Source organism: Anarhichas minor, unplaced genomic scaffold (genome assembly GCF_050575085.1).
Source record: "Anarhichas minor isolate MPS153535 unplaced genomic scaffold, ASM5057508v1 ptg000041l, whole genome shotgun sequence".
Classification (NCBI taxonomy): domain Eukaryota; kingdom Metazoa; phylum Chordata; class Actinopteri; order Perciformes; family Anarhichadidae; genus Anarhichas; species Anarhichas minor.
Genome location: NW_027466487.1, coordinates 4530203 through 4557783, shown reverse-complemented (window position 1 = coordinate 4557783; position 27581 = coordinate 4530203). Strand labels below are relative to the sequence as shown.

Here is a 27581-nt window from a genome sequence, read left to right as displayed (position 1 = left end):
CACTCTGTCACAATTATGCACCAAGCTCCCCACTGGCAGGTGCCATAGGTTCTGCGCAATGCCCCATGGTGCGCACTGTAGTCCAGTGAGTGAGTCCAAGAACTTTGTCAGCAGAAAGTTGACAATTGAGCAGCCACTACACACTCACAGCCACCGTACTCACCTCATATGACGTTTCAGCCATGATACTAAGATAGCTTCAGTCAATACAGTGTCTCATGCAGTTCACAGGCCACTATCACCCACAGAGTTGGCCTACAATACCATTCTCTGACTTAAACACAATCAAAATGGGGCTAGTTTTTGCAACTTATCCATCCCTGTTATACTCATTTGCTTTTTGCTGCTCCCTCCTCTTCATCTGCTGCCCCCTCCTCTTCATCTGCTGCCTTCCACCTCTCGCCAGTGGCATTGCGGTAACTGGAGACAGGAGCAGGCCGCAAATTTTAAAGCATCCCAAAGAAAGCAGCTGATCCCTCGTTGTTTCACCCCCAGCAGAGATGACATGAATCAGTCAGTCCCTATGTCCAATCAGGAGGAGCAACATCCGAACATGTGCCCTCCCCTCCCGCGACCTTATGTTAGGTCCTCATCCTGTCACGAATAAGCAAAAAGGCGGCATGGAGATCAAAGCCCCAAGATCATCGGTTCGTTCGGTAACGGAGACTAATTACCTCGACGTGAACAGGAAATAAATATACTCCATCGATTTTCAAACTGCACCAAAAATAGACGTCAGGCTGGAATTATTTTTTCCTCCCAGGTTTCGATCTTTCATAACTCCACCTCGGGGGTTTTGCGGTGGTCTACACACGCACCTAGAGCCCCTTCCTCCTCCTCCTCCTCCTCCGCCGCCTCTTTCCTCCCTGCAGTCACGCGGGCATCCCGTTCAGCCCGTGTGTTTGTGTGTATGTATCCCGGACGTTCACCTTACTGCCTCTCACCAGACGTCACAGGAACATAACAGCATAGCCTGAATCCTACTTATGTCCGGGAAAACATGTTTAAATCCATCCAAGTTTATTTGTAATTCTTCTTTTGGTTCGCCCTCCCCTCTGCTGCCCGCGTCTCCTCCTCTGGTCCTCGCTATACAGCTCTGGCACTGGGAAATAATTATATATCGTGTTTGCAAACCGAAACCTGCCCTGCGTGATGACAAGGCACGCATGACGTGCAGGCAACTTGAAGATGCGGCAGAGCGCGCGCACAACAGTCTATGACACCGTCCCGTCGTGGTGCTGATGCTGGAAAGGAGGGGCAGTTGCCTAGCGACAGGGGCAGTCGTCCAGCAATGGGGGGGGGGGGGGGGGGGGGAATCACCGTGCAGGCCACCGTATTCGGAGGACAGTGGTTCAGAAGAAGGCAACAGGGGGTCCTACAGTGAGAATGGGTGGGGCATATAGGTGCTTGGTCTAAAGTATGAACTAACACTGTGTGTCAACATACATATTTCCTTTAGCATCCTTGAGACACAAAGCCACCTTCTGCTCTTTAACTTTAAGCTGTCTGACTATTTGAATTGATCTTTATTTTGGTATTTAAGTAAAACAGTAATGAATGTAAATCCAAAACATAACAAGGTCCACATCTATTGCATATATCCGCCCAACCTGTTGCTCCTCCTGACATGTCTTCTTTTTTTCCTATTGAAGGTTTTTTTGGGGTGCTTTCCCTTATCCAAATAGAAAACAAATGCTTTGTAATTATGAGCTGTATGCATAAAATTGACTTGACTTACCAACATACATTGTCACACTACAACACACTCATCATATTTGTTGTTTAGCATTTTTATTCAGCAAGTGGCAGGTCTGTGAAATACATACAAAGCCATGTGGCATGTCTGAAAAGACACTGAATTTGAAAGAAATGCATAAAAAACAGATACAGGAAACACAGCAAGCCTGTCCGGATCAGCTGAGCACCTTTAATCAGAGTAATTTTGAATGATCGGAAATTGCTTGAACAATTGTCTTGTCAGATGTAGCTAATGTGTTCGTGTTAAGTTAGAGATAAAGCAGGCACTTCAGATAAAAGGCACGACCCACGAAACCAATGAGTGAGGGTCATGTGAGCACTGCTGCTTCCCTCACATCCTGTCCATTCACTTGCTTTATCCATCATTCTTTCATCTCTCCACTCATCTCCTCATATTGCACTTATCTCTGTTCCTATCGTCCACATTCTCAATCCAGTCATGTGTTTAAACAATGCTTGTTTACCACCAGTGTTTGTTTCAGATTCAACTTCACGCATCCCTCAACTCGTTTAATTCATTAACGCAAAGAGCGTTTTTTCAACCCCCAAAAATGCCCACGCTAGACTCGGGGCTTAATGTTAAATGGCATCCGTTACTGTAGAATGACTTAACATACTGTACACAATTTAAATATTTCAGCAATTCTCAAAGGATAAGCACAATATGAACATAATGCAACTACAAATGTTGCCAACATTTATGACTGTTCACTCTGACATCTCTGCAATATATTTATGGTCCAGTAAAATGTGGGGAGATAAAATGCTTCTCCGCCCTCTCATATCTTACTGCAGGAGTGGGATGTCAACTTGTCTGTGCTTTATACAAATCATTGAATTTCAAACAGTGAATTGACGGAGGCGAAAGTGCATTGTTAACCTAAGATGTTTTACCACTTACTTAATCAATTCACTAACTCTGTCAAGTATTTAAGATTCATGAACTTTGCCTACTGTGTGCACTGTATGTGAATCAAAACCCTTTCCATCAAACTCTTCTTTTGCCATTAAGCCCCTAAAAGCTACCACTGTGTGTGCTCACACATAAGAAAGAAATAGTTCCATTAAGTTGTGACTTTTTTTCTTTACAAAGCAACCCAGTTTAAAAAAAACACAGCTAAAGGCCCTTTAAAGACAGTAAGCAGTGCTGTTGAAGGGATGAAAATGTGGTGTCAAGCCAGAGAAAAACAAGGCAGAGACAGAAATGTACAGCTTAACTAAACATGGTGGGATCTGCTCAGTGAAATGCTGAGTCAGTTATTTGTTTGGAGTCATTTAGGACCCCGACTTTGCAACAATTTCATGACAATAACAGTATCACTGGAGATGTGGCAGAAGATATGTTCAATGTGAAATACAGGCACAATCGCTTTAATAAAATTTGAGCTCTTTTTTTTTTTTTGCCAAAGTACGCTTTTGGGGAACAAAAGTAGTTTTGATGTAAAAAACTAAGTTTTAGCACCCGTATGTGTTTGATATGTGAGCCCACCAGATGGAGACAGAAAACCTGCTGTACTGTAACGCTCCCCAGTAATACTGATGCTCTCTTAAATGTGCATGGTTCTTTCGTACGTGCGCTGGCCAGCGTCATATCTAGAGAAGAATGCATTTGGAGGATTTTTTCTCCGGACTGCTTGTGATTTTCACCTCTCGGCCCGTGGGGCCCTGTCAAGTAAGGAAATACAGATTATTACAGACATACCTGGTTTAACATAAAGTCTTATATTCAGGGAGGAACAAATGCTTCAGTTTGGTATTATTCTGTATAACTTACTGGCTTCTTGCTGGATTTCTGTAGTATGTCGCTTGCCAATGACAGAAAAGACTAAAGGAAATAGAAAATGAAAGTCAAGTCTGCAACATTCAAAACATCACAACAAAACACACTCAGCTTAATGAGGCATGTAGACACTGTTTGTTTAGCCAGTGGTTGTGTTCTGGCTCACCTCATCCACGTTAATGCTGGACTTTGCACTGGTCTCAAAGAACCTGATGCCATGGTCTTTTGCCAACTGTCAACAACAGATACAGGACAGATTACAGTAGGTCAGGATACGGCTAATAGTCACTTCCTGCTTCTTATCTAAAGTAAATACAAAGCAGATACAATCAAAAACATGTTACAGACTCAGTTCCTTCCTCAAACAATCACTCCTTATCTTTAAAAGACAGAAAAAAGGTCAACAAGTCTTCATTTATATTGTCTCTTTCTAACTATGAGACTCACTTCTTCTTCATCACATCACTTTAACAGTAATGACAATAACAACAAGGGAATAGTTACGTTTGTCATCTCACCTTTTCTCCCGTCTCCCTGGAAACTTTCCGCTTCGCTTCGATGTCGCACTTATTGCCTAGTAACATTCGACTGACCCCAGCTGATGCATTCTGCGGACGAAGGAATGCAGTTAATCGATTAGTTGAGTTCTTGTGGAGATCGCATTCAAGAAGAAATCAAAGACCACATACATCTCTACATTAAGTCTGAACTGAACAACCAGAATGAGCTGCACGTACAGCAGCTGCTCTGGAGGAAAACTGTCTCCCAAGCATACAGTTCGAGCCGCTTTTACTGCCAATTTAATAGATCAAGCTGTAAAAAACGCACTGCTAAGAGATTGTTACTCAATTAAATGGAAGAAAACTCCAGTAACCAAACGGACGACTTCAACCAAAATGCACAATGGACCAACACTAACCAAGTGTAGGGGAAAAAAATAATAGGACAAAAGGACGAGAATATTGCTCTCCTCCAAAAGCAAAACCCATGCTTCATCTTACTAACGTGATTAATTTGATCCCGGACAAGCCCCCAATTTATCAGCTTGAGGATGGACAAAGGAGGGACTCACTAAAAATAAGTTATTTTACATAACTAAAGGGGAAATTAGTGTAACGATGAACTAAATGTAACAAAACCAGACAGGATGAAAGCCAGGAGAGACAAAGAGACTGTCTGTCTGCCAGTCATGCAGCCAGACAGGCGAGTTGTCCACCAGGCTGCTGGAGGGCGAGGCCTGCTCAGAGAGCGTCGTCACACACACTCTCACGGTTTCTAGTACTCATTCAATTAATGACATTTCTGTTCTCAGATCTTGATCAGGAAGAAATTATCTTCCCTGACCAAAACATCATTGATAAAGTGACCATGGCCGCATAATGTGATCGCAACATCTCTCCCCTTGTTTCATTTCACTGTTTAACTGTCCACTATTGATTAAAGCCCAAAATGCCTCAAAAATACTTTGAAAAACTAAAATAAAGAGATTAACAGACAGTGTGAGAAAGTCTTTCTCTGTTATATAAGACTTTCCTGCTGCCTTCACAATAAAATAGAGCTGAAACAAAAATACATTTAAAAACTAAAAAGAGAAAATGTGTCACTTTCTCGTGATAATACACAAACCTTCATGTGGACAGTTCTCATTTGGGCTATTCGTTGATTAACTGAGAAGCTTGATGGAATCAGCAACTACTTTCAAAATAAATTGATCATTTCAATAATTTTTCAAGCTAGATTGTCAAAACCGTTCTCTGCGTCTAGATTTTCCAATGTGAGTATTTGCTGCTTTTCTATTTGACATCAATTTACACTGTGGATTTTCATCATATTCTGACAAAGCAACTAGTTAATTGAAAAAAAGTTATCAGGTAAGATAACTTTTAGTTAGGGAGGTGAACTGACCCTTTAAAATCACCAGTTGTGCAATGACCCTACTCGGTTGTTGCAGTGAGTAAAGGCCCATACTCATGACTAATACCTGACTAAGCACTATTTTTTTTAGTATTTCCTGGTCTTTGTCAGGACTGAGTGGAAAACAGTCTCACTTCTTTGATGCTCTTCATCCAGTTCTGGATGTTTTCGAAGGACTTCTCGTCCGTGATGTCATACACCAGGATGATGCCCTGACACAGAGACAGAGGGAGAGGATTTAAGGAGTCAGTGAAAGGTACAAAGCGAGCACAAAGGGACGAGGATGTCAGCCGTGATTATCCAGTCTGCTCGTTCTGCAGGCGTCCTGTGCTCACCATGGCTCCTCTGTAGTAGGCTGTGGTAATGGTCTTGAACCTCTCTTGTCCTGCTGTGTCCCTGCACAAAGCACACACAGTGAAAGTAAGAAAAATGTGCACTGATGCATGCAAGAGCTTTAAAATACAACTGTCAAAGATAGTTGAAGTTGCAGGACGATGTGCATTTTATACTGCTATAGCAAGCACACCCTTGAATGACATGAAGTGACTCTCTGTGGCGGGACATGTGTGATGGATTTTGGACAATAAACCCTGTCCTATAGTCCCAATTTGGAGAACAGGAGGGAGCTTCCTCTTTCCTCCCAGGAAAATGAGTCAGAGACCAAAACATTTCCAGACAAGCAACCAACTGTCATCTCCTACCAGACTTGTAGTTTCACTTTCTTTCCCTCCACTTCAATGGTTTTTACTTTAAAGTCGATGCCTGCAAAGAGCAGAGAGGAGAATGGATGGACAGAGTTAAAATACCTCAGATATGAACACACCCATCCAAGCACACACACACACACACACTACAGCATATATAGGTCACCGTCACAGGGGTGGAGACTAATTCATGGTGATTTTGACCCCTCAGTGTCATTTAGGAAAGACGTACAGCCATGCAGGACACACTGACTTTGAGTTATGTTGGATGGACAAGCTGACAGACAGACAGACAGTGAGGGGGAAAGGATGGGGGTTGTCCTGTGAAAAAAAAAAAAAAAATCTGTGCTTGCCAGAAAGCCAACCATTCTTCTGGGAACGTGGAGATGGTAAAAGAGATAGGAATGAGGGTGGGTGTACCCTCTGAGAGCCAAGTGAGAGGAATGAGATCTGAGGGAGAGATGGGGGAGAGATGGGGGAGAGGGTCAGGGAAAAGACAGCACACACATTCAACAAGAGGACAAGAGACAGAATGAAAAAAGAAAAAGAAATGAGAGAACACGGACTAGTTCAGACATGAAAGCAGTCTGGGAAACCAGTTTGTAGGCGACAACATCAAATGGAGAAAGAATGAAATGTCAGCATTGAGCAGACATTTGTCTTATACTCATGAAATAAGTTAGAGAGGCCAAGCAGAAGCTGGTGCAGAGATATCGGCGGTTAGAAAGGCAAACATTACAACAACGTACCGATGGTGGAAATGTACGTGGAGTTGAAATTGTCCTCAGAAAAACGAATGATCAAACACGTTTTGCCCACTCCGCTGTCCCCGATGAGTAACAATTTGTAAAGGAAATCATACTTCTTCGCCATGGTCGGAACTGTTTCTTCAGATGTTAAAGCTAGATGAGGGAAAGTTTGGGTTGTCCCTTTCTGGAAGCACTTTTCATCGACTCAAGTCTTCAAAAGTACGAGTTGTTATTGTATTTAAAACGAAGCAGGCTTTTTAAAACTCCATGTAAAGAGTGGATCCTCTTTTCCTTTTTTTCCCCTCTCTTGTCACCGGTAAATTCCGATCCCCCTCAGTGCCTCCGTGCTGTGTTTGGACTGCGCTGCCTAAAGAAATACGCTCCATCCAAAGTTTAACTGTCTACTGCCGATCAGTCTTCACCAACAAATCTAATCCAGATTCATTTTGCTTTCGTCCAAACGTCCATATCACACGGCTACGTGTTTTTTTCCCCAGATCCGATCACAGACTACGTAGCGTGGGAGTGCTTCGTGGGAGTTACGGCTCAGACTTGCAGGTACCCGGCATGAACACAAGATGGCGCCATCTAATCAGAAAACGACTGATACACCTGAGGGGACTTGAACCGTGGCTTCACCTTTATACTAACGTGGCATCATCGGCTGGAAGTGAAATTATTTTATTTTTTATTCTTGAGCATCTCTGTTAAAAACGTCAGAATATTTGCCCCTATGTGTTTGCAAACTGTACTGAAGTAAAATAACTGGAGCCCCATCTTTACTTTCATCTCTGATTTATTTTTTATATTTACTTGAAATAATAAAAGTAACTTCTTTGATTCATTTTGACATTTAAAGCATGTGTGTTTTACCAACCTAATTGTAACAGATCGGAAGTTTGTATAACCAACTTCTAAAGTATAGTAGTATAACCTTTATACTAAAGAAAATATAAAGTATATACTGGTATTGCAAACTTCTATTTTAGACTACTTTTTTGTGGTAATTGTATTTTCTCCTACTCTGAATATTTATTTATATTCATACACCACAACATCAAGGCAAATTAATTTTATGTGAAAACCTACTTGGCAATAAACCTGTTTCTGATTGTGATTCTGATCACATGTTAAGGGTTGCATATTATGACTTACATTATTTGTAATGTTTCTTTGTAAATGTCCAATGACCATACCAGATCATACACAGTGTAACTTAACGATTCGTAATATTTAACGAGCCTACTTCGTTTTAATCATATGTATTTGAAATCCACCGTCTCCTGTAACACGTAGTTTAATTGCCTGGAGCTCGACATACACTGCATGAGTCAAAGTATGATACCTGAATGTTCAACTCATATTTTATACAATACAGTTGAACATGTAAATTCAAAATCTCCGGAAATAATATCTTTATTATTGGAATCAATGCTACATGAAAACAAAATATCTTGCAAAAATATTTAAAAGCTAGTTTTGTAACCAAAACCTAAGCAATCAACGGTTATTATAAATGTATGTATTATAGTATATATTATTATTATATATTATTACAAATCTTACTACTTCCGGGTCTCTGTCCGTCAACCAAAGGTTTCCGGTGCGTCATCGCTGTGCTTTTCCGGTGAAGGTCTCTACACGCAGTCATGCCTGTAAGTATCACTACGCATTATTTGTATTAAGCAGCACTCTTTAAAGTGTTTTGACGGCGGTATTCTAACACGACATCACGCTGTGGGTTGTTTCTGGTGGAATCAACCTTTTTATATCCGTAATGTGTTCGTAAAGATGGGAAAACGCACGCGGCATTGAGAAACACGTGTGCAGCAAAGCAGCCCACGAGCTCCCTTTATGGCCACCTTATGGTCACGTGATTTCTTTTGCAGGGTTTAAACTCAACCTTTGAAGATATCGTAGGTTATATTCTGAGTACAATCAGATTCAATATTCAATCCATTTCTTGTATTACTTTTACTTTCATTTTAATCACATTTCCTCTCATTTGAAAAGTTGTAAAGAGATCTCGACCCTTGCACGCTGTAAACATGATGTAACGTGGACTCTGACCAGAATTAAAATGTGTACTTATTCCTTATATTACAATAAATGTAAGACGTAGATTATATTAAATGTGTATATATTAATATTGCGCTAATCTACTGTCTTTGATTCCCTTCCAGCTTGCACAGGATCTGTTACACCCGAGCTCTGAGGTGGAAAAGAGGCGACACAAGAAAAAACGTCTTGTTCAGAGTCCTAATTCATATTTTATGGATGTCAAATGTCCAGGTCAGTTTGTTTACGTGGCAACCTGGCCAAACCCTAATGGATGATTTAAATAACAGAGAGAAATGTATGTGCAAAGTACACAATTACTGTACCTAACTAGATCCTCATATTTAAGTGCTGCGACTGAAGACTTTTATGCAAATATATTAAGTAAAATGTAACGGAGAAAAATTGGGTACAATAATCAAAATAGCTTTTTTACTTTTGATATTTGAGTACATTTCAGTTGGAAGTGTAATAATCATTTATGTGATGAATTGAATTACATCGTCCACATGAATTGTATTACATTATTTGCCTTTATGTGTTGCCCTTTCATTGTTCCCTTAGTGATTGGGGTGTCAAATAAGGCATACAATGACACTTGTGGCTGTTTGTTAAATTAGTTTCAAGTGACTCCTTTTCATAAACAGCTGCAAGGACATTTCAGTAACCTGTGACTATGCAGTGGTTGCTATGTTGTGGTTGTTTCATGGCTGTCCCATCCAATGATTTGTACCGTCTGTGTGTTCAGGCTGCTACAAGATCACCACAGTGTTCAGTCATGCTCAGACTGTCGTGCTGTGTGTTGGCTGCTCCACAGTCCTCTGCCAGCCTACGGGAGGGAAAGCTCGCCTCACAGAAGGTAACGTGCACGGATAGTGAGGCGTTAATCTAACTGCTAATGTACATGTAGCACTACATATCCACGTAAAAACATCCACAAATGCACACAGATACATTCTGTAGATTTCAATTACACCATGGTATTCTCAATTGTCTATTTGTGTGTACAAGTGTTATGCATTGTCTAACAATAGTTCATGCAGTATGTACAATTGGGTTTCTGTTAAACTCCAATTGAATAATAAACGACAAAGGCACCACGTGTGCACAGCGTACAGTACAGTTCTTCACACGCTTAAAACTGAGACCTGAACCCAGCCTGTACCCATGTCTTTAAGACCCAGCCTGGCTAAGCCTGACTGGTTTAGTCTTGACTTAATATTCTGTTGGGTTGGGGTCAGGTAGCAGAACACATCTGTACAATACACTCATCTGTATACTCCATGCACCTCATGACTGACACATATTTGCCTTTTGTGTTGCCCTTTCATTGTGTTCTTTATGAAAGGGGTGTCAACTAAGGCATACAGTGACTCTTGTGGTTGTGACAGAAATTCATCATCATCGATCTATTTCTACACAGTCTGCTGCAAGCACAATGCCTTTTCATTCAGGCGTTTGTTTAGACTTCTTTCAGCAAGAAATCCAAGCAGCCAATACTTTGTTTTTTGATAAAAGGTGGATCAGAATTCCTTCACCATTCAGAGTACACTAAAGAAATGATGATGGTGTGTACAGGGTGTTGGTGAATTGGTTGAGTTTAAGGTCGAGGTTTGTTTTCACCGACTGTCCCACCCACTCAGTCCTGTGCTCTGCTGCCGTGGTAACAAGCGCTTCTCTGTGCACGCTGCTTTGAGTTACTGTGGTGCAGTTTTTGGAGGTGATTCAGTCTTTGAAATGAGTCTCAGTTCTCTCTCATCTGACCGTTTATACTCTATCCTGATTATTTTAGTCGTCAGTAATGCAGATAATTCTTAGTTGCTGCCCCAACTGTGTTGCATTGTTCTGAGAGGTATTTAATGTTGTCTATTCTCATTGATGTAACAGGGAAGACATAATATTAGTTACAATCATCAGCACCACAAATCCAACACAACCGTAACATAACATGCAGTGTTTTGTATTGCTTATATTTTTTACGTTCCTCAGTTTTTCTCCGTCTTTCCTCAGGATGTTCATTCAGGAGGAAACAGCACTAGTTTGACCAGGCGTGGTTGGACACAGTTGTGGATGAACTGAGCTGGAGTTCATGAAGTAACACTGCCATGGAGCTGATGCCTCAATGAGGAAAGGAGAGCGGAAATACAGATCATGTAATCTAAGAAGTCTCTTTAACATGCACAGAGAAATGCTTGGCATTTCTGAGACGCCACATATCCAATTATTCATCCCTCTTATTAAACTTAAGGTTTTTTTTTTTGGTAAAATAATCTTGCATGTTCGTCATCCAGTTTTCTTCTTTGTACCTCGTTAAGGTTCATCGAAGGGGTCCTGTAAGTATCAGGACTCCTTTAAAATGTGCCGGTACAGATCAGGGCATTTCAGGACTCCGGCAGTCTTTTCCTCCACGTGTACAGATGTGTGGCCTCAACAGTTTTTGTGTGGCGTGATTTGCATCTGTTTGCATTACACCTTCAATGATTAAACATTTACAGGAAGGTGGGGGTGTATGATGAGCCGTGGTGATATTTTCAACCAGTTTCTTAGCACTTAGATTTATGTAAGTTTGCTTTTAAAACACTAGACCAGTTCTAGGAAAGGCGATACACTGACTGAAGTTGCAAATTACGTCTAAAAACAACTGTCCGTTACTGCAGTTTTACTGTGTTAAAGCTACTCGTGGCATAATTGACTGTTTATTGGTTTGTGGTAGAGCTGGTAAAATATCCACTCAATACCTGTATATTCCAAGTCAATGCCACAGTTCAGCGTTGCATTTAAAGGTGGACCGTGATGTCATCGGTGTCTGCTCCGAAGCCATTGGCTTTGGTCCAGGGCCCACTCAGCCTGATCGTGGATTTGCTTCAGGGAAAGTCATTGCTGGCTCTGCTGCTGATGGTTGTAAAACACAGAACAGTGACGTGACACTAAATATTATGGTTGTGAATTTAAATGTGCTTGCCAGCTTCCTGTGAAAATGATAAAGTGGGATGAATTCTTGTGAAGTTGGAGATAATTCTGCTAAAATCATTTGTGTCCTCCAGTTCACTCAGTTATAACAGTTTAGGCTTGTTCGTGTGACTGAGTTGTATACTGAATAAAGAAATTAATTTAATTTTTGTTATGTCTTGCTTGTACACGGCTTCCAAATAAAATGATGAAGAATATGATTCGATGTCCCTACTGGTTACTGAGTGACTTATACAAGTGTTTTTATGGATCAACGGTAACATAAATATATACACCTCTTGTATGTTTTCACAGCAGGAGATCTTTTAACGGCTTGAATTTAGTTTTGTCAACACAAAGGCCTTAGAAGTTATAAAATATTTTCTTGGACCATGGAAGAGTTTTGCAAAAACTAGAATACATTTTAAGTGGGTAATAAATCCATCCATTTGTACTGCTTATCTGGAGCCAGGTCCCACCAATTTCATTAATTGTATCATTAGGAATTATTGATTTTAACTGCTGGGTATACTGAAAAATGATATAATAAATAATTCTAGGCCACATGGTTTTCCATTATACTTAAATACTTTAGCGTTAGCCTGTATGACTGAAACAGGTAAATTGTATTCTATGTGGTGTTTAAAAGTTTCTTAAATTCAACTTGGTTTACCCTGCAGAAACCCAGCATCAAGGTATCCTTATCCAATCTATTACCCAAACGGATTTCATCTATTGAAGGATGGGTTTAGGACTGAACCCTGTTCAGTGAGCTGGTGAAAGGCAGTGCTATTGAGGAGCTCTCAGGGCTCAGACAGCAGGAAATAATACGTCACAACTAAATTGAGTATTAAGATTAAACACCTAACAGCTTGTTTTGTCTGTAAGAAGAATTAATTAATGTCAAGGCTGTAGATGCACAAATCGCAAGTCATTGAATTTGCTATTATGTACTCATGAGACTTTAAATAGGGCTCATTGAAGAGTTTTAAAAGGCTGTGGAACAAACTGTATTTTTGTTGCTACTTGTGTGACACACACCTTGAGGAATGAAAGTGATCCCTTGGTGTAGTAAGCTCAAACCCAGGCTGAGGGCCAGTTAGGGACAGGCCTGACACGGAGCAGTAGAACACCGGCAGGTAGGGCAGCGGTCTGGGACACCCGGACCGGCTGTGACAGGGAGGGGACTGACCCCACAAAGAGGCTTAGTAAGAGAAACGAGAGGCTCAGTGGAGAGCAGCTGGAAAAAAGACCCCTCCTGAGAGTGGACGTGACAGCTGTACACACCTGCAGGAAAGGAAATATACAGTAGAGTAAGAGTGAAATCTTACATAGCAATGCATCATAAAGGGATATGTGTAATGTGTGTTATTGGTGTTGTGATCATAGTGTGGCGATACTTTCAACACTGACTATAAAATGTGAAGCTGTAGGGGGTGCTGCAGTGCAACGTCTCAGGGTGCTGCCTTACTCCCGAGGTTTTCTGTTTGATAAGGTACATAAAGCTGATAGACACATCAGAGCAATAGGAAGACAAGCAATGCATATGGGTGAGATTGCTGGTTGATGTTGGTTTATTGTGAACCTCACATGCTTCGGTTTAATGTGTAAAAATTGGTGTTTTTGTTTTTATCAGGCATTTCAGGTTGGTGCTTAATTCCTTGGGAATGGAGTAGTGCAAGGCCATTTGATCAATGGCTCCACTTTTAACCTGCAAACACAAGACACAGCCCTACAGATACACAATCAACTCAAGCCACAAACACTATCCATTTGTGCATTTATCTATACATCTATAAATAAGCCCTGCTTCTTTCAGGACTTGCTGTTCTTCCTCTAGCCTGTAGTAGCCCATCACTGTCCAAAGATGCTCTAGGGCTGCCCTGAGACATCTGCTTATACACCTGGCTGCTCGAAGCAACAATCTGGTTTGCTGTATACAACGCATTTCACGTTCTGACCTTAGATAGGCGGAGAGAGCAGGAATGTGGGGAACATGTGGGGAGGTGTGGGCACTGAGGGAGGTGTTGGTGGGGTCTACTGGCACTGCTAAAACTCAAGATGGCTGCCAAAATCTAAAGTCATCGGGGGCAGGTCATCTCTGAGTGGGAGGCAGAGAGGAGGATGGGAATGGGAGGATCGATAGCAGAGGGTAGTAAAATCAGTCTGAGACATGGCCAGATGAGTTTTTACTGTATTGACCTGAGCAGTTTGCATTCTTATCCCAGCTGGCAAAGCGAAAGTTGTAGAATGAAAAAAGTAATATGAAAGAGGATTGGGTAGAAAGACAGAAAGAAAAAGAACCACAAACCGTGTAGAGATTACATGAGTGAACAGGAGATGGTGTCGGGACGAGGAAATATGTGTGTGTGTGTGTGTGTGTGTATGTGTATGTGGAACTATTGTACAAGGTTGTCACAGAAGAGCACCCACAGAGGAAGGACAGGCTGACTTGGCCCTCCAATGCTGTACAGGGATGAAAGCCCTGAAGAGCAGCACACGAGAGAGATCTATATCGAGCACAAAACACCATTTTGTTTGTTTGAGTTTCTCCTTTGCCAAGGACAGAGCTATTACAGATCATTAGCATCCGGTGCACAATTAACTGACCTGAACACTGATGAGCAGAGTCTAGCTGACCCCACGTCTCCATGGCGACGACCTCCTGCAGAGCAGAGCCAGCGTCTCTGGGCCACTTGTCTGAATCCCCAGGGGGTCAACACAGACGAGCTGTGTCCCGTCACACACTGACAGAGTGCGGTGAATCGGGCAGATGGCATCTGCAACACAGTGGTTATAACAAACAGACTCTTGATTTCTGGGTAAAATGCATCTTTCATTGCAAGAATTTATTGAGTCTTCCCCTCCCCCCCTGTTTAAAGCCCCTTCATAGTTACATGTACACCTCAGAAAACGCTTATTGATGTACAACTTTAAAATGAGTACTCTCATCCAAAGAGAGTCCTCCAGCTCACTAATCTGTTGCTTATATGCCATACACAAATACACATACACACACAGACAAACATGTGCACATGGAATCTATTGGTATCCAATTAGAAGATTAAAAACTGAAAATTTGATTAAAAACATGATTAATGCCAAAATGCAGGTGGCGTCTGGAATGCAAAAACACCATGTGTAAGACACACAGTTGAATTTCTTATTGTATTGGTAATGACTTTGATGATCCCCCCCCCCCCCCCCCCCCCCCTTTTCCCAATTTATCCTGAACTGTTTTGCTGCATGAGAGAATCCTGTTTACCATAAACTTTGGCAGAAATCGTCTGCTGCATGGAAACACAAAATATAAAGACTAATTACTATCACATTGTGTTACATAGAGAGAGAGAGAGACTGAGGGAAAGACCGACAGCAAAAAGAAAGGGATTTTGATTGGACGCCTTCCATGTCTAGGTAACAGGAGGTACATATGATGAAATACAAGTGTAAGCGTATGACCCTCGGGAGTTACATCAGGGTGGTTGTAAAGGTTTAGGGTGGGTCTGCTTCGCTGCGTATTATTCACCATCACACAGAGGTGGGGAAAGTAGTTGCCCCTGAGCTCTACAGTAAGAAAGTTGATAGATTAGTAAACATATGCTTAAAGACACTGTTCCATGTACACATACTACATACACATAATCTCACAAAGCTTGCATGCACGCACACACACGGAAACAAACAAGAACACACACACACACACACACACACACACACTACACACACCTGGAATGAGGGTCACTGTGATGGATGCTATCCCTGAATGGCCTCGAGTATTAAAAGCCTGGCGACCCACTAAAAACAATCAGTCATGTCAGTTTGTCACAGCTTGAAATTAATCATTCCTGTGCCTGTGATCATTTCCTGCATTAATTATTCTGACCATGTAGCTTAAATAGTCTGCTTGCTGTGTGTGTGTGTGTGTGTGTGTGTGTCTCCCAGCGCCATGTGTGAAAGAACATTTAGGTAAATGAGTTTGAGGAGTCGCTGAGGAGGGGAGGTGGTCAAACTGCACCCCCTTTTGGTCAAATCATGCCAACTATGGCTCTACATCCATTCAACATGATACTGAGTAGATGAGAGAGAGGAGAAAGCTACATAAGGAATAAATCGTTTCTGCTGCGGTTCTTTTCAGTGGTAAAAGTACCAAAAATATTTGTTCAGATCATTCAGCAAAGCAGGGAACAGCGTGATAGAGGGACACTAATTGGAGGAAGAAAAACAGGCAGTGGCAGACAGCAAATGTAAACACAGGCTGTTCCAACCTACTGAGACTGTTTGAGCACACTTCTTTGTGTTGGCTGATTGCATCCTACTCCTAATGGATGAAACAGATAATGTGTTAGGACTGTTCTCAATAGTTTGCAAGGGAGACTCAGAAAATGTGAATATATATATAGCCAAGTTGTTGCTGTGTGTGTTTACACATGCGGCAAATGGATTATTTTCCCTGTCAGAACAGTGATGTAGTCAGAAAAATGCATTTGATGAGTATAGCCATACATATTTCAACTGGTAGTTTACACAAAAAGTAAATAAATTCGGTATTTGAGCAAAAATGATGAAAAGGATGTGTTTCAAAAGAACATAGACACAGGATTTACTCAAATATGAGAATGATGAATCTGAAAGCCTGTGCTTCCCTGTGTTTTAAAGAGCGGAACGTTCCATCTAGCTCCTTAACTTTATTCATCCATCCATTCATTCTATTTGCCCATTATCTATAATCATTCATTTTTTCTCAGGGTCATAGTAACCCAAGATCTATCCAGGCAAGCCTTTTGTGGAAGACAGGGAACACACAAACACAACAGCAGGCAACTTACAGTCTCCTGTCCACCTGACCTACATTCCACAGCAGCCCGAAGAGACAGACACAAACTACACAGAAATGCAAAAAAACAACAAACACTATTCTTATCTAAACAACCCAAATAACCTTATTTGTGTTACAGACTGTAAAAGCTTTCGTCTTGCAACAAAGAGTCAAATAATGAAATAAGAGACATCATGCAATGACTAAAATATACTTTGCATTCATCCAAAAAAATGTAAACCCTGTCGAATGAAAGTAGCACAGAGCAGCGCTGCAGAATGACTTGTACCCCAAAGAACAATCACTGCTGTTATTGATGGCACTTCAGTGCAGTAAAAAAATAATGAAACATTTAAGGATTTACATTTTTTTCACATTACATCATGAGCCACAACATCAAATTGACTTGAATGCCCAATTTTTAAAACACTCAAGCATATTCCTGTTGGAATCACCCAATCAACAGCTTTCTTTGAGCTCATTAAAAAGAAAGAGTCAGTGTGAAGGATATGCTGATTGCTAATCAACAGTTTCACAGACGCATGCATGTGTGTCTCTCTGACTCCTGCTGCTCGGCATCCTTTCTAGTCAGTGTCAGGAAAATCCCCTCTGATACAGACACAGACGATTGCTATGGAAACCGACATCACTTTTCAGTAACTGGGATGGAGGGAGGTAGAGAGAGGGGGGCGTGTTAAAGCAGATCAAATGAATAGGAAATTCTAACGTAATCCCCTCTGGGTGCGTGTGTGTGTATGTGTGTGTGTGTGTGTGTGTGTGTGTGTGTGTGCAAGTGCAAGTCTCAGGGTCTGTCTAAGATTGCATAAGTGTGATAAACAGAAGAAGGTATAGCTCTAGCAGCAGGGAGGGAAGATGGAAAAGAGCAGAGGAAATACAACTTAATGAAGACACTTGCTGGGCTTGTGGGATACTGAGACTGAAGGCAGGAGGAGGATGAAGAGGGAGGACAAAGACGGGGAGCTCCGGCTCACTTTCAGCTTCTTCTCCTCCTTTGATGGCCGACGGTGAGGGGCCTGAAGTTGTGCTGATGTCAAGAGATGACTGTAGAGTGGGGCTACGATACTAAAAATATCTTGAACCACATACCGGAGTCCCACCTGGATGCTGAGGGCACTGCTGGCATGCCGCTGACTGTTCCTAGACTCTAATTGGCTGACTGTCTGAACCTTCAACCTTTTCACATCCTCCGCCAAGACGCCAGACGCCACGACTTTTGATCTACTTCATTTACAATGAAGCGTGACACTCTGACAGAGGGCAACGCCTCAGACGCAGACACCTAGAAAGAAAGAGAGAGACAAAAAGAAAGACGGAGACAAAAAGAAAAAAGTGAATTGACAATTAAATGTATAAGTGGCACTGGTCCCCGGCTGAAGATATAGTACGCAAAGGAGTTACAGGTAGCCAAGTTATGTCAGTGCAAGTGGCAACAGTAGAAGTCCTGTCAGGGGAGGAAGCAGAGCACAGCTCCCCTGTGGCATCATTAAAAACCCCATCGTCTCTCCCTTCATCTCGATTCAACTGAACAGCCTGAAAAATAGATCAATTAACAACCTCTGCTCTCTTACTCCTTTTATCTCTCACACATGCACAGGCACGTCCCCGGCACGCAGCCGGAGGGGAGTGTGGGCGGCCGGTGTTGCCATGGAGCTGATATTGTACTGGTCCGTTTCTGTGGTGATGGGGACAGGGGTATGTCCCGGACCCACCGCTTCTACCTGCACAGCAACCTGAACCATGATCAACAAGGTTTGCAAACAATTACACGTAAAGAGAAAACAGGCAGTTGATGTCAACAAAAGATTTTAGAAAAAAATCTTTCAGCAGTATGTAAAAAAAAAACAGACAATGAATTTACTCTTGTACTGCAACCAACTCATTGGAGACAATATGGAAAGCACTTTACCGACTGCATCGGTTCTTTCTAGAAATAATAACACCCTTTTATTGAACTGTCTGGCTGGAAATATTATGAGCAGCCTATCCTACTGTTGGGTGCTGGCTAACCTCCTTATGTCCTGGCATAAAAACGACATAAAACATTTATCGATTAAAAGAAAATGAAAGGACTGCAGTACAGTTAGGGTGTGTTAGATGTTAATGTCCAGGAAGCTGGCTGCACACTAAAGTGAGAATGGATCAGGTAGACATTTAATATGATCTGTTACACCAACAAACACACACATTATTATATTTTATCCAATATCACTAATGGAATGCCAACATTACTTCCGTGATTGTGTAAGTGTTAGAGAACCCACTAATCCAGTCAAGTCTCTAATGGACTGAACGGAAAAGACAGAAAACTAATTGCAATAAACTTCCAAGCCATTCCTAGCCCTGTGTAAGTGTTACCATTAAATTAAAATGTCTACGTAGATGTCTATGAAAGGAGGGGTTGGCAACACGTAAGTGAGGGATGGTCACGTGTGAGTCAATGCTGATGTGGAGGTTTATTAGGAAGCAGTGAAACAAATGAAAAAAGAGACCCACCAGAGTAGGTATTGACTGAGGGAGGAGGCCTGGCCCTGGATGTGGGGAAGAGGAGTTGACGTACCAGGAAATGTGGGTGGAGAAGACTGGTAAACTGGGCAGCATGATGGTCTCCCTACCTGCAGTCTCTTCTCTTCCGTAGGCGACTAATAACATACATCTAGAAAGACAAGAGAAGAGAAGAAAGATGTTTAACTAGGAAGAAGTGGGGAAATTGGGAAAAGTTACTGTTCACGTATGGGACAACAGAAAAGAGGACCGTTAAAGGAGACGCAAAGGAGCAAGTTGATCTTAGGGGCACACATCAAGGCAGTCAAAAGGGGCAAACCAATCCAATAGAGCTGACTACAGACTAGAGAACACAGGGAGAGTTACAGAATCCAGTCTGGGACTAAATGAGGGAATAAGTGACAGGTGTGCTGGGAGGAACGGGATCAGGTGACTGGCAAAAGGCGGGGAATGTCAGAGGGCATCTGGTTGAGAGATCTGGGCTACTGTTGAAAAGTAAAAGAATTACCTCCTAAAGTCTTTTCCGAACCGCGATTTCTCCTTCACATCTTTCCTGGACCGCATGACGTTCTCCATCGAGGTCAAGGAAAGATGTTTGAAAAAGACAGCTGATGTCTTTTAACTGATGCTTGTTGTTATTGCAATATTCACTTTCTTACTGTAACACTGCAAATGTCCCCGTCGTGGAATACAGTATAATGTCATCTTAAACGTGGCCACCCTGGGGATGAAAACTACGTCATTTTAAATGTTGCTGCCGCAAGGAATTGTGGGGCGGGATTGTCTTCTTTCCTTTGGTAAAGGATGGTCCAGTGTATCCTATGCTAAAGGAGCTGAGACAGGAAGCATTGAAGCACCTTTCCTTAGCAGAATAGACAAGCAGATGTAACCCTGTTTTGTTTTTTACAGTGAGTGTGTGTGTGTGTGTGTACATGCACTCACAGATCCTGTGTGTTGAGGGTAAAGTGTAGCCTCTATATGTCTGGTCCAGCTTCTTTCATCATCACCACAGCATCATCACTGTCACTCTGTGACCAGCTCACAATGCTGATTCCCCATTTCTACCTAAATATACGTATACACACATTCATAAAAAAACTACAAGCGCACAACAAATACAATCTTTCTGAATGCAATGGACTCTAATCCCTCTCACCAGACATAAACACACAGATTCATGCATGCATGCATGTACAGACCTGTGTGTTGGTAGATCTGTCCCTCTGGTTGCCAGGGAAACACCAAGATATAAGGCATCAGAATGGTTCATAGCTCTCCACTTCCTGGTGAACTGTGACTGATGGGGGTCATCGTAAGGTAAAGGGAGTGAGAGTAAAAAACTGCGTATTTGTGTGTGTGTGCTTGCTCCTGTGTTATATGTGTGCCGTCCCCTGCAACAATGTTGAAGAGCTACATCTCTACTACCTACTGTGTTGTTGGTAGAAGCATCCAGTACACCACTCATCTCTACTGTCAGCACAAAGACGTGTTGGAGATAAAAGATCCTGTTGCGATGGAAACGGTTTCCCGCTGACAGAATCTGGTGACATTTGTGCCGTTTGTTCTGATTACATTATAGTTGACTAGTGTACCACATGATCCTGGACCGGTACAGGCAGGTGATAATGGTGGCCGACATCCAGCATCCACCTGCCTGCCTCCTCTTCCACTGACAAAGCTGCAGGCGCTCACACACGCGTAAAAAAACACACACAAGCAATCCTCGTGTGAGGTTAGGTCTCCGTTTTTAAGCGTAATGAGGCTGCATGACTCCACCATGCAGCAGGGCACGTGGAGGTCAGCAGAATTAATAGGGCCCGGAGGAAAAAAACACGAGGAAAATACACCTTTGTGTCGATGTATTCTTTATGTAAAGGCATGCATGTAAGCTATGCATCTCATTAGAAATTACATGGTCAAACTGTCTTCAGGGAACAAGCATTTAGCAAAAATTCTATTTTTGTCAGGTATTTCATTTTAGAGATAAGGGAGACGATCAGAATTCAAATTATTAAGTCATTTTAATAAGTTGGGATGAAGGGAAAGAAGAATGCGTTCCTTAATAATTGCCTAAGGAACATCTCTACGGTAGGTCACGAGAACCATAACATAGACCACAATACAAACAATGACGGTTGAGCATTGGGATGAATACTTGGATGTGAAGCAGTCAGTGTCTTCTCTAGACATCTGTCCAAATGGATGTGTCGTGGTTCACATTGACGGCATTGTTATAGTTGTCTGAGCGTTGTTGCTCTACAAGTGACCGGTAACTCCTTAAACCAAGGGTCACATCTGGGCAGTCAGAGGGAATGAGAGCATAAAAAGCCAAATAAAGGAAAGAGAGTGATTATTGTTTCATTGCATTTACACCATAGAATGCACAATACCCGATGCTCCTATTCAAAGTTATTTGTGATTTTCTAAATGGACTGCAGAGGTAATGTTAAGTATTATGAATAATAATAAATGGCTTGAAACTTGAAAAAAATGTGCGCTGTGTTTGTGATTCTACTAATGCATCTAATTTACATTTTCTTAGATGTGTTGTTTCTGGTGTTACATTGTGGCCATCTATTTGGCTTTTTCGTCAAATGTGTGACAAAATGTTCTTGCAGTCATATTCTTCTGGCAGAATTTGTCTGGAACATGAGCAAAAAGCGATCCCGTTTTCCATTTTTCTTCTGGGTCCTTTGCTATCCTCTGCTTGAACAGCAATCCTGAAAGACTAAATGGCTTTCCTGAAAAATGGAGATGGACTGAAAGACAAGTGGAGAGAGAAAGAGATAAGTATGAAAGAGTTTTTAAAAATGGACACAACCCTGGCCTTAAAATTATAGAACACAATCATGAAAATGCACATAGCAGAAGAGATAATGAACGCCCCCGGAGCAGTAAATAACACAGACAACAAACTCATCACATCTGGGCATGTGCTGTGAGCACTGCCTTAGGCTGCCATGGCTTTCACACCTCTCTAACTGTTTTAATTTCACACCGGGCTAAACATACAACATGATGCCTGTTTTGTGAAAATAAATAAAAATCAATTTCCTCCGAGATCGTGTAAATGCTTTGACTGCTTTCATACAGTCATGTAAATGCACTTACACATGATAAGCCCTGAGAAGATTAGTGTGTGGTCACCTTTGGGACAAACACTGGTGTTAACTAACGGGAAGGCGTTTAACTCAAATAGCTTTGACTCAACAATCACCAATCGGAAAGAAGACCTGAATATAAGGAATGTACTTAACATACAACAAGTTGTTGTTCGGTTCTCAATATATTGAATGTGACTCATTATTTTAAATCATGAGGTATGGCCAGTGAGCAGTTATAGAAAAATAACATGAAACAAATTACAAATACTTACTGTGTGGTTCTTTTTCAGAGTATTCTGAACTGCAATGTCTGAAGAGTGAAAACCAAGCTAATAATTGTTGAAATGAACAAACTAAAACTTCAACTATTTCCATGGCTGCTTATTGTGAGCATTTTTCACTGCTAAAACGTTACTCCTTATTAAACTTTGCTAGACCTGCTATGGTAAGATTGTAAACCTAACAAAGGAATACACCCAATTAGAATGATATGACAAACATATGCAAATGATGGCAGTCAGCCTTGTTGACAGCTAGAAGAATAAAGTTCTTGCAAAAGGGCAATTTGCAGTGTGTTTTCGGCCTATCACGGTGTACTCAGCCGAGTCAGCGTAATTGTAGCAAACATTACGTTTTCTAGGGTTAAATGTTTATCCTGTTCTCCATCTCAGCTAAGAGTTAACTAATGTATAACCTAGACAGCTCAAAACTCATAAAATGAGCTTGAGACAGTATGTAGTGTCCAAATCCTACTTATTCAGTGTGAAAATTGGTTACACTGAATGAAAGGTAACCACACTGAATGAAAGGTAACCCATCTGTACAGCGTGAATTAGTTGAATACGTTTTATTTTTCAAAACCTCTCACGAGCAACCGCAAAACCCAAAATCAAATAAAACAAAAGTAAAAAAACAGCAACACAGAAAACGTGGAAGCTGTAAAGTTAGAGATATATACTTTATTAATTTTCTCTGATAAAATAAAAATTACAAAATAATTTCAACCTCAAACGGCACTTTCCTTGTTCAAAATGATTTAACCTATTGTTAATACATATATCATAATTGTCATGACGAATGAGAAGAATAATATAGTTTAGTAATAGTAGATATCGGCTATAACTGTGTTTAATCATAATGGTAGAAAAGACTAAGCAATACAAAGCTAGATTTCGTTAACAGCATACTATACAATATTCCAAGCGTATGTAATTCAGTATTCCGGCCACAGCGTGTCGCTATAAGACAGTTTTCGATATTGTCTCCAATGGGTAGGCTTGTCTCTTTCCCATCACACCATTATAATTCCTCTCAGATATACTTAAGTATTTCTGTCTATGTGTTATTTATTTTATAAACAGCTGTTCCTTCATGGCCATCAATCCTTTGTAAAGGTATATTTGTGTTCCCTTGTGTTCATCCATAGTCCACCTTGTGAAGTCCACGTACAGCACTGTAACAAGTCCATACCCAGATTTTCACAGTTATTCCCTCAGAAATATTGTCAAGATATCTGCAACGCCTCCTGCTGTCTTCTGTCCCCAGTGACAGCAGCGTTCCCTGCCTCTTATTGAAGTCCATTTAAGAGAGAGCACTTTGGTTGTCGAGGTGTGTGTATATCCGTGTGTCCGTGCGTGTAGGCGTCTGTTCCTGTGTCTGCGTGGCAGTTTAAGTGATCGAGCAAGAAAGTGGGGTTGAGTGTATTTCTTTACACAGAATACATTCATGATAACAGTACGTCGTTTTGGGACCGCAAGCGAAGAATGGCAGTGAGTAAGGTCTTCTTTCCTTCATAAAGGGTCATAGACACAACCGTACACCGTGAACAAATATGAATCACACCAACTTATAATCACATAGTTAGACAATTGTTGGATTTTAAATTCAATTGAATTACAAATGTAAAAATCAACATTTTAGTAATTTTAAGTATAAATATTTATCAGAGAATTAAAGCAAAACAATAGATACTACAGCATCCCAGTCAATCTGACTCCACTGATTTCAGACAAGTAAAATAATAATCAGATCATTTATTATTGATGGAGAATGTTTCAACTGTTATATTACCTGAACAAATGTGGAGCATCATGTTTATGCAAAGCTCTGTCTTGAAGTGTTTCTTCAAAATTAATCAGCCAGATTGAAATGCCAGTTTAATAAATGTTTGTGTTGTAATCTATTACAACCCAATAGAATGTAATCGATTCTATCGCCCAACAACCATATCAGTATTAATGCACTTGATACAACTATTTGTTTTTATAAGTAACAGAAATGTACACATCAGTTCAACCCAATCTGTAATTCAATAAATGCAATAGTAAAAAAGTCCTTTTGTTGTCGTGTTACGTTATTTTATCACCTGCGACTGTCTTCTCTGCCACAAACAGACATTATGATGACTCATGCCCCTCAGTGTCATACCAACTTATTTTAGCTTCATCTGTAATTCGTGTAGTTCAGTGAACGGTTAAGTTTCTCCAAACCGAGAAGTTAAAATGTCACAACTATGCATTAGGTCACGCCCACAAAAGACAAGTCGTGTGGATGAACATTTTTTACAGTGTGTCTACATTGCTTGGCAGTGCATTGAGTGCTTGGCAGTATAGGCTTTAGTATCATCTTGTGGGCTACTACACACTATGTCTTTGTGTGAGTGTAAATAGGGCCTGCATTGTAAAAGATTGTGTATTTATGTTTGTGCTGCGTTAACTTGTATTGCGTGGATGATGCGTCAATATAAATTGTGTGTATGTATGTATGTGTGTGTGTGTGTGTGTGTGTGTGTGTGTGCAGTACATGCCACTAGTTTTTTTAAATTTTCTTTTTTTTAAATATCTTGGTCGTATTGATTGAACCTTCTGTTAAAGGGATGCTCGTTAACACACAATTAGCATTCAGATAGAAAATACATCATAAGGATAAAAAGTCATGGTCATTAATTCCTGATGAAGGGAGAGAGAGATCGGGAGGAAGGAGAGAGAGAGAGAGAGAAAGAGAGACATAGAGAAAAAGAGAGAGAGAGATATATAATAAAAGGCCCTTTTCAGTAATTGGAGTGATATCCATTTAGGAGCTCTGAGTTTATATAATTATTCCTCGTTATTTCTCCTCCTCTCTCCTTCCCCCTCCTCATCCTTTCTACCTCCATTTCTCACCCTCTTGACATTCTTCCTCCCCCTCACACCTTTTAGAGTCTCCATTTTTCTTTTCCTCCCCTTGTCAAGGAAAGCGCCCCAAAGTCCTTAACATGTCTCATCGCTCATACTGGCCCTCCATCTTAATCCTATTATTTCTCCTCATAGTCCCATCTTCTACCCTCCCTCATGGAGCGCTACTCTCAGAGGATCACCTCGCGTTTCTTTCCTCCTCCCTCCCTATTTTCTTTCCATATTTGTCCTCTCCTGGTCCTCAGAGCTGTCTTCAGCAGCTAGAAGTGCAGGTGTTGGTGCTGGGACTAGCCTCCAGGCTCCCCTCTGGGCTCAGAGGTGGGGGCGACAGAGGGGACTCCAAGGCCAAAGTAGGAACCTGGGATGGGGACGGGGCTGGAGATGCGACCTGGATTGAGGAAACTGAAGCTGGTGCAGCGGTTAAAGAGGCAGCTGGGGAGATTGGGACCACAGCACCTCCTCCAAAACCTCCTCTCCCGTCCCTCGAATCCCTCTCTCTTAGCAAGTGAACCAGGGCGGCGTGCTGGGCACTGAGGGTGGCAGAGAGGTGGGCGGGCAGGGTGTTGAAGCCGGCGGTAAGCTGCTCCACCCGCTGCTCCAGGGATAGCATCTGACGCTCCAAGTCCTCGCTGCGGTCGTTGAGCTCTGACATGAGCTCATACATGACACTCTGCATCTGTGGAGAGGAGAGCAGAGGAGAGATGACTCAGTGAACAGATTGCTAATACGTAAACAGCAGTATTACGATGGTTGCTTTATTAAAGCTTGTTTCAAGAAAATGCATTTGGACTGAATAAGAAGAGACAATAAAAGGGGTTAGAGTATGAAGGAAAAGTGTGAGGAGGGGCAAGCCTGAGGCTGGGGAGGAGTGAGTAAGACAGGAAGCAAAAGATGTCCAAGAGGGAGCAGAACCTGGAATGAAGAGGAGGCTGGAGGGAAGTCTCTGTGTGGGCGTTATAACATTGTGAAGAAAGAGAGAGGAGAGCGAGAATGAAATGTCCCTGCCTTGCACATCCTGGCCTGCGTAACCATGGTAAACGCACAAGTGGCCAATTGAGATGGAGTCGTTGAGATGGTGTAATTGCAAAATATTTGGTGCTAAAGGCATTGCTCCTAGAAAAGACATAAATACACACCCTCACTCCATCTTTTTCTCCCTCATATTCACGCACTCCCTCTTCTCACAATCACAATCACACACACACACACACACACACACACGTGTGCACTCACATTCTCACTCAAACACCCACACGGTAACAGAAAAACATGAGCACCCCCCTCCCTCCTCTCATTTCCTCCTCGCTCTCTCACACAGTCATCCCTGTTTTAACACTTGTTCCTGTTGCTAGGAGACACAAAGCCACGAAAACGGGCAGGTCATCATTGAAACGGAGGAATGTTGTGATGTATTACGGGGGGGGGGGTTGGGGCAAAGGCATGCTTGGTATGAGTTACTAACCTGTGCGATGGTTACATGTCCTATAAATGAAGAGCACGGATGTGTATGTCAGCTGTGTGTGTGTGTGTCTCACCTTTGAGAGGTCCACTAGTGTGTTGGCCTGATCACTGAGTTTCCTCTGCTCCATTTTCACACTGCGTAATCTGCAAACAGATGCACACACACACATTAAATACACAAAGTTGAAACGCAGTAAATACACAGTGGTCACTCCAGAGAGCCAATCCCTCCAGGTCCAGACAACAACACTGTAGAGCGGTCACCTTGCCTAATTCAGCTTCATTTCTACCTGCAGCGTGTCGCTGAATTTGAATGTACCAACATAGCGTGCTCTGAAACGCTGTAATTTTGTAATGCAGGTGAATCTATAAATTTAATGTTGAAATAAAACTGAGACATTAAGCTCTAGGGTAAGTGAACAGAGTATTTTAAATATTAAGAAACCTTAAGGGGAATAAAGCCCACAGGGAAATAAACTAAACGGAATGAAATAAGATCAAATAAAATAAATCATCTCTCTTCAGTCCAATTAAAACTCTCAAAACACAATATAATAACTACTGAACTAAAGGTTTAATCTGTGTTTTC

General features: G+C 41.6%; 3 protein-coding genes and 2 non-coding genes across 5 annotated transcripts in view; 3 read left to right on the top strand and 2 right to left on the bottom strand.

Moving 5' to 3' along the window:
• Window positions 1-1780: 1780 nt before the first annotated feature.
• rab13 (RAB13, member RAS oncogene family) lies at window positions 1781-8317 on the bottom strand. The gene is made up of 8 exons (XM_076109162.1): window positions 6906-8317; window positions 6154-6214; window positions 5788-5848; window positions 5587-5664; window positions 4057-4146; window positions 3705-3770; window positions 3533-3583; window positions 1781-3423 (listed from the first exon to the last, which is right to left on the bottom strand). The coding sequence occupies exons 1-8, from the start codon at window positions 7027-7029 to the stop codon at window positions 3352-3354; spliced, it is 603 nt and encodes a 200-aa protein (XP_075965277.1). The 5' UTR covers window positions 7030-8317; the 3' UTR covers window positions 1781-3351.
• Window positions 8318-8506: 189 nt separating this feature from the next.
• Window positions 8507-12133, top strand: rps27.2 (ribosomal protein S27, isoform 2). The gene is made up of 4 exons (XM_076109163.1): window positions 8507-8560; window positions 9089-9197; window positions 9712-9822; window positions 10974-12133. The coding sequence occupies exons 1-4, from the start codon at window positions 8555-8557 to the stop codon at window positions 11000-11002; spliced, it is 255 nt and encodes an 84-aa protein (XP_075965278.1). The 5' UTR covers window positions 8507-8554; the 3' UTR covers window positions 11003-12133.
• Window positions 9493-9624, top strand: LOC142969723 (small nucleolar RNA SNORA13). The gene has a single exon (XR_012959133.1). It is a non-coding gene; the product is annotated as a small nucleolar RNA SNORA13 (small nucleolar RNA).
• On the top strand, window positions 10272-10404 carry LOC142969724 (small nucleolar RNA SNORA13). The gene has a single exon (XR_012959134.1). It is a non-coding gene; the product is annotated as a small nucleolar RNA SNORA13 (small nucleolar RNA).
• An 11188-nt stretch (window positions 12134-23321) lies between the features above and the next one.
• The window catches only part of kcnn3 (potassium intermediate/small conductance calcium-activated channel, subfamily N, member 3), a 53642-nt gene continuing 49382 nt past the window's right edge, over window positions 23322-27581 (bottom strand). The window contains exons 8-9 of the mRNA XM_076109656.1: window positions 27067-27136; window positions 23322-26207 (exon numbers count right to left, since the gene is read on the bottom strand). Of these exons, the coding sequence (XP_075965771.1) occupies window positions 25785-26207; window positions 27067-27136 (493 nt within the window). The 3' untranslated portion in view covers window positions 23322-25784. The remainder of the gene's footprint in view (window positions 26208-27066; window positions 27137-27581) is intronic.